General features: G+C 37.3%; 1 protein-coding gene across 3 annotated transcripts in view; it reads right to left on the bottom strand.

The window, feature by feature from the left end:
* Positions 1–6816, bottom strand: part of EHBP1 (EH domain binding protein 1) — a 529253-nt gene that overhangs the window by 278998 nt on the left and 243439 nt on the right. For all 3 annotated transcript variants that reach the window (XM_006862974.1, XM_006862972.1, XM_006862973.1), the window contains one exon: positions 3123–3304. In XM_006862974.1, the coding sequence (XP_006863036.1) occupies positions 3123–3304 (182 nt within the window). The remainder of the gene's footprint in view (positions 1–3122; positions 3305–6816) is intronic.

Here is a 6816-nt window from a genome sequence, read left to right on the forward strand (position 1 = left end):
TTTTTATACTATAAAAGTGAAATAATTTACATTTTCTTGATCTAGTATTTTGACCATAAAATTCAAATACAGTGAATGGAATATATTTCAAATATACTAAATACAAACTAAATTGAGAAAAAGCCAAACAAAAGTTTATATTTTAAAAGAATTCTAATTAATATTCACCAGTCTTCTACATGAGGAGTCCTGGTATGGCACTGTGGGCTAATGCATCAGACTGCAAAGTCCTTTGAACCACAAGTCATTTGAACTGCAAGGTCAGTGGTTCAAGCTCACCAGCTGCTCCTTGGAAACCCCATACAGGGTCACTATGGGTTGGAATTGACTCAATGGCACTTAACAATAACAATCTTCTACATATGGTATGAATTTTCAGACTCGTTTGTGAAATACTTTCCATTTTATCTCATATAAACTGTAGTGTTAGCAAAATCATTTTCCTCTTTTAAAATAAATTTAATAAAGTCTGCATGAATGAAAGAATAAGCTATATTACTGTATATGAGTGATTCAGAAATTGCTCACCTCGAAATAGGGGTAATTTCCAGAATATAACATCATTCTTAAAATGTGACTTGCTAAAATTTACCTTTAATCGCTTCATATTTCAACCCTGAAGAATTTTCTTTGGGAAAGGTAAGGAAGGGAAGAAGGAGGAAGTAGACAGAGAGTTCAGGGGTGTGTGTTCTGAGAGAAACCTCCATCCAAAAGAAGCATATGGTTTGAATGAATTTCCTCTCACCTAGATTCCTGTTAATGGTGCTGATTCACTTACTTCTGCCCAGTGGAAAGGAGTCCACCCTCAGAGGATCTTCTCTGACTTTGTTTTCTCTCTTCTTCCTGAGCTTTCTGTCCTTTAATTTTTACTTGAACTTCAGGGCATTTATTATTAATTTCTCAGAATTGAGGCCTACAGTTTAGGGTCCTGAGGGGAAAGGCTAATTGCTATCATTCTGTACTGGTTCCCTACCACACTCATTCAAAAGCCAACATCCCAGGAAGAATGTTTACTGTTATCTACCAAGTCATTTGCTGCTATGTAGTTAAGTGTCAAGCAACACACTGTGACTGACGCAGAATCCAATCTAATCAAGTCAAGTGAGATGACCAATTATAGTAATCACAGTCTACTAGGTCTAATACACTTAGAACTGTGATTCAGATTGGATTGAAATGTTCATAGCTTCCTTCTTCCTCTCACCTTTTAAATTTAGGCATAACATTTCTATTTTCCCCTCTCTAATCTTCCACTCCAAATACGTACTAACCTTTTCACTATCATCCATAATTTAACTTGACGGTATGCTATAAGCACAGTGAATGTCGGGAATTAAAGGTCCCTGGGTGGCAACTGACTACTAGCCTAAAGGTTGGTGGTTCAAATCCACTCAGTGGTGCTACAAAAGGAAAACCTGGTTATCTGCTTCAGTAAAAAGATTTACATTTTCTTGATCTAGTATTTTGACCTGTGTGTTGTTTTGTGCTGTCAAGTCAGTTCCTCCTTGATCCTGTATGATAGAGTAGAGCTACCTCATAGAGTTGGCTAAAGCTGTTTCCTTCATGGGGAAAGATTGCCAGGTCTTTTCTCCTAGTAACCCCCTTCCTTTTGGTTTGCACCAAAAAACTTAACAATCATGTCACCAACAGCTTCCTGCATAAAGATTATAACTAAGAAAATTCTATAGAGTAGTTCTACTCTCTAACATATAGAGTGGCAATGAGTTAGAATAATCTCCACAGCAAATGGGTTTGACTGGTATGTATGTGTTTAATGCTTATTCAGTGCTTAAGTAATTTTTGTGAAAAGGATAATGATTACAGTAAACTGATTATCTAATTATACTACCTTACATAACTTTTGGAAGGCTGATACGAATTCTTTCATCCTTCGGATCCTAACTTTTTTCATTTTAGGTTTCTCACATCTAAGCTATATCAAACACCTTTACAAACAGAATTGTCTGTATCTCAGAGTACAGACTACTTACTCTGAGGACAATGAAATAATGTATTGATATCTACTCCCGTAAGGATTTACACCCTCGGAAACCCTGTACAGGGTCGCTATGGGTCGGAACCGACTTGACGGCACTTAACAACAACAACAACAACATGGATCCAAATACTAAGTTGCTATGGGGAAATTGGCATGTGAAACTTCAGCAACCAAATGCTCCTTGGGTTCCAGAGTCCTTTCAGAGGCAGTCCAATGGGGCTGCTCTCTTCCTTAGAGCAACAGTCCACTTGTCTGCACTTATAATGGGTAGGCAGACAGAGTAGCAACTTGTGTCATTTGAAACCATGGGCAGATCTGACTTTATCAGGATTTGCAGCCAAGAAGGGACCACCCTACCCTAACTTGTTTTGAGCTCTTGCTCTTCATAGATACACCCACCTCCGTACTGAAGACCACTGTCCGCGGGTCCGAGAGCCCCACAGGAGCAAACACCAGGATTTGATGGTCCTGTTGTCCTTTATAGTCCAAAGCTGCAACTCAACAACAAGCCTGTGAGTCCAGCCAAGATTCAGCAGGCCTCAGCAACCTACCTCTCTTCTCTTTTAACTTTATTTGAATGCAAGACTGTGGAGAACAGTGGGACTCAGGAGGAAGGCAATCTCAATCAAAACACCTGGGTCCTTACTGGGCTTTAAGGTTATTTATGTAGATTTTTTTTTTTTTTTATTGTCATAAATATGAAATGTCAAAATGCCTGATAAGGATAGTTTGTAAGTGAGAAGTATGCATATAAAACAAAGACTAATTCTACTCTGCAGTATACAATTTAAACCTCAAAACCAGTCCTGGTGTGGAGCCCCACCAAACTGCAAAGGCGTTTGAATTGCAAGGTCAGCGATTTCACCAGTGGCTCCTTGGAAACCCTATACAGGATCACTATGGGTCAGAACAACAACAACATAGTCACATTTACATTACTATTCACTCTCTGGAGTCAAAAGAGACTATAAAAAGGAGTTCATTTAATTCAAAGAATGACAAGAATGAATGGTATGCTGTATGATGTTCTTAAATGTTGTTGCTAGTCCCCTAGTCAAAATCTACTTACCTACAGTGTTTTAAGACACCATTTGAAGCAGCCTACTTGACAAAAGAAACTTACGTGGCTTTTCCTTCCCGAAGAAATATGCAAGATAATGAAAATTGGAGAGTGGCAGATACAACTTTTTTAGACAATGGCTTGAATTTTAACTTGACATCAGTCTGAGTTGGCATAGGACTTGCATACTGCTTCATGTTGATGCTGCTAGTAGCAAGAGCTTTCCTTCGACCAGAAGGGGATTCCTGCAAGATAAAGATATATAATTCGGACTTACTTGCTTTTTAACTACATATTACAATACTATTTTGATACAAATAGAAATTGAGAACTTCCTTCTTCAATGAATTCTTATAAAAATTAAATAAAATTGTGGGAAAGCAGTTACATCACAGCTTTTATAAATATAAGTAAATCCCCAAACCAAACACATTGCCACTGAGTCAATTCTGATTAATAGCAACCCTATTATAGGGTTTCTGAGGCTGTAAATCTTTATAGGAGCAGACAACCTCATGTTTCTCCCACAGAGAAGCTGGTGGGTTGTGAGCTGCTAACCCAATAGCTAATCCAGCAATGCCACAAGTGAGGCAGACATGAAACCAGAGAAAGCAGGGTCAAGGAATCAAGGCAAGAATAGAGCAATCCTAAAATTTTAACATCGTGTAAGGAAAAGCAATAAATGAAAACAAAGACCATTCATAGGGCCACAAAGAAAAGATTTAGGAGACGGTGAGACATGAATAAGCACTCAACAATTAATTTCTTTACTTTGATTATATTTAATGTAACCCAATGCTACTTTTCCTTTCTCAACATCCATAGGTTTTTTCCAGAACTCCCAACTTAGGTGGCATTCTCCCTCATTTTTGTCTACCAAATCTGAAATCTATCTATTCTATTTGTTGTTGTTGTTGAGTGCCATCGAGTCAGTTCCTACTCATAGCGACGCTGTATAGGACTTCCAAGGAGAAGCTAGTAACTATGAACTGCCGCCGACCTTGTGGTTCAAACCATCCTTGCAGTCCAGCGCATCAACCCACAGCACCACACCAGGACTCTATTCTCTAGTTTTATCTGTTTCTTTAATTCCAAGGACCTTTACGGATCACTCCAGTCCATCCATCTTTCTCCCTTATTTAACATCACATATATCAAGGAAGAAGGTTGGTTTCTCTGATCTTGTGCCCATGGCAAACACTGCTAACTGACCCCAGTAGGTCTCAAAATTCTTCTTAGTTTTGTTAATCCAACAGAATTCAAACATAAAAAGAAGTTTATTTGCTATCAAAAATTTACAATTCCATCAATAGACTGCTATACCAGCGGAGGATCAGAAAAAAGAGGAAGACCCCCAGCGAGACGGATTGGCAAAGTGGCAGCATCAATGGGCTCAAGTGTGGCAACAATTGTGAGGTTGGCTCAGGACTGGGCAGTGTTTGGTTCTGTTGTGCATAGGGTCGCTGTGAGTTGATACTAACTCAATGGTACCTAACAACAGCAACAACAACAAATACCTAATGTGTTTTATAATCATGTTTATAGAATGATAGCCTGGGAGAACAATGAAAACAGGGCAGCAAAATAATGACTGGACATAAGACACCATGTAAATTATGGTGAGATCATTCCTGACTACGTGGCAAGAGGAATTTAAGATAATTTGTAAATAATGTCAGAGGTCATATGCCATCATTAGTACAACTCAGAAGCATCATTCCTTACTTGTTTGGGAGTTGAGATCTAAATTTAAAGCCTAATTTCCAAGCAACAAAACTTGAACCTCAGTAACCTTGCTTATAAAATAGTTTGAACAGAAATCCATTCAAGCACAATTATTTTCTATAAAACAATTTTATACAAAGGCAGGAAAAACTAACATTAATTCTCTTGGATTATCATGTAAAAAGACTTTTTTTTTTCTATGATTGACAAACTTGTCTAAAATAAGGATTTTTTATTTAATCAAAACATTAAAGAAGGCTTTACCAAAAAACAGACATCTCTGTCCAACAGAACAAGTCAAAATGTAATGTGGCATCCCTAAAGAATATCTTGTTTTAAAATGTGGCCTTATCTATAAGATTATACAGAGCAATATTATACAGAACTATTAGTGCATGTAGATACCTTATGAATGAATTTTAAAAATGCATCTAGTACTTGAGAAGGATTTAAGCCCTCTCAGAAGAAATACTTAAGAATATGCAAATACCCTGAACTGAATCAAGTTGAACAGATGTGACTATCCCAAACAATACAAGTGTTCTTTCCCTGGTCCCTACTGCCAATCAAAGAATAAGATTAAGGTCCAAGGTTCTGACAATGTGCAAAATGAAAAAGTACGATCATGGAGGATGAATTTATTATACTGATATTAACAATAATCTTTTATTGTACCTTTAGAATAGCTAACAACTTCTACATAGAATATAGGATTTAAAGTCTCTTTTGAGAGCATGACATATGAACTGTCATATATTATTTTCAGTTTTTGTCAAACAAATGTTTCACAATGTGTGACACTGATTCCTTAATGCTAATTACTTAATATTATAACCAAATAAACCATGAAAATGAAAACAAATTGGAAATAAACATCACTTTGAAAGCTTAGTTTAAGGACTGTTGTTGTTAAGTGCTGTCAAGCCAGTTCCCATCCATAGCGACCCTGTATAGGGTTTCCAAGGAGTGTCTGGTGAGCTTCAACTGCTGACCTTGCAGTACAGCGCACTAACCTGCAGCACCACACCAGGACTCTAATATTCCTTCCTATTATTAACACAAAATGCCTCACACTACAGTCTGTGTCTTTGATACATCAACTCACTGAGGGGAGAAGCAGTCTGAATGGTGAGCTTTCCAGTAATTCTTCATCCAGCAGAGGGGGCTTCAAAAAGTTAGTGGGAAAAATCCCATGATCATTTAGTTCCATTTTTTCACAAACTTTTCGAAGCCCCCTCATGTGGTGTTCTCCTTAAAATGAACTATTTAATAAAAATAATTTTAAAAAAACAACTGATAATGAGAAACATACAGTTCTCTTTCACAGCTCTAAGTTCCATGAATTTTCACTCTTTAGCAGGAATGAAAAATTGATTGCAATACTATATGAGCTCATCTTTTATACAGTATAGTCATCCATTTGGAGTCCCAGAGTGGGCAAACAGCTAAGCTGCTAACCAAAAGGCTGGAAGTTCAAGTCTACCCAGAGGTGCCAAGGAAGAAAGACCTGGTGATTTATTTCTTAAAAAAAAAAAGGCCAAATGGAGCACAGTTTTACTCTAACATGGGGTCACCATGATTTAGGGTTGACTTTAGCAACTGTTCAAGGTTCAGCTACGCAAGGAGAGTTTAAAGAGCTACTTTCATGGTTGCCTGGGTCCTAACACTATTTCAGATCACCTGCATGTTGGGGAGAAGACAGGAAGGATAGAAAATGTAGTAAAAGGAGCATCTAGAGATAGGAAGCTAGAAGACTACGCTATTTATCTTTGATTATTGATTCATATGCATTTTTGTACTAAATGCATTGTCACTTAGCTTTATTTGCAATTCTCTTCCAGTGTTTGACTTACACTGTCACTCTCTAAGGAATCTTTTGAATGAACCCTATTGCTTAAATTGATATGTTTCCCTTTATGCCTTGTGCTTCTTTGTACTTTGCTTATGAAAATCTTTCTGACTTCACAACTTTATACTTTTACTTTTTACATTTAAGAGTTCCAGTTGTCTTTTCACATCAAGATATTTAGAA

Source organism: Chrysochloris asiatica, unplaced genomic scaffold (assembly GCF_000296735.1).
Source record: "Chrysochloris asiatica unplaced genomic scaffold, ChrAsi1.0 scaffold00052, whole genome shotgun sequence".
Classification (NCBI taxonomy): domain Eukaryota; kingdom Metazoa; phylum Chordata; class Mammalia; order Afrosoricida; family Chrysochloridae; genus Chrysochloris; species Chrysochloris asiatica.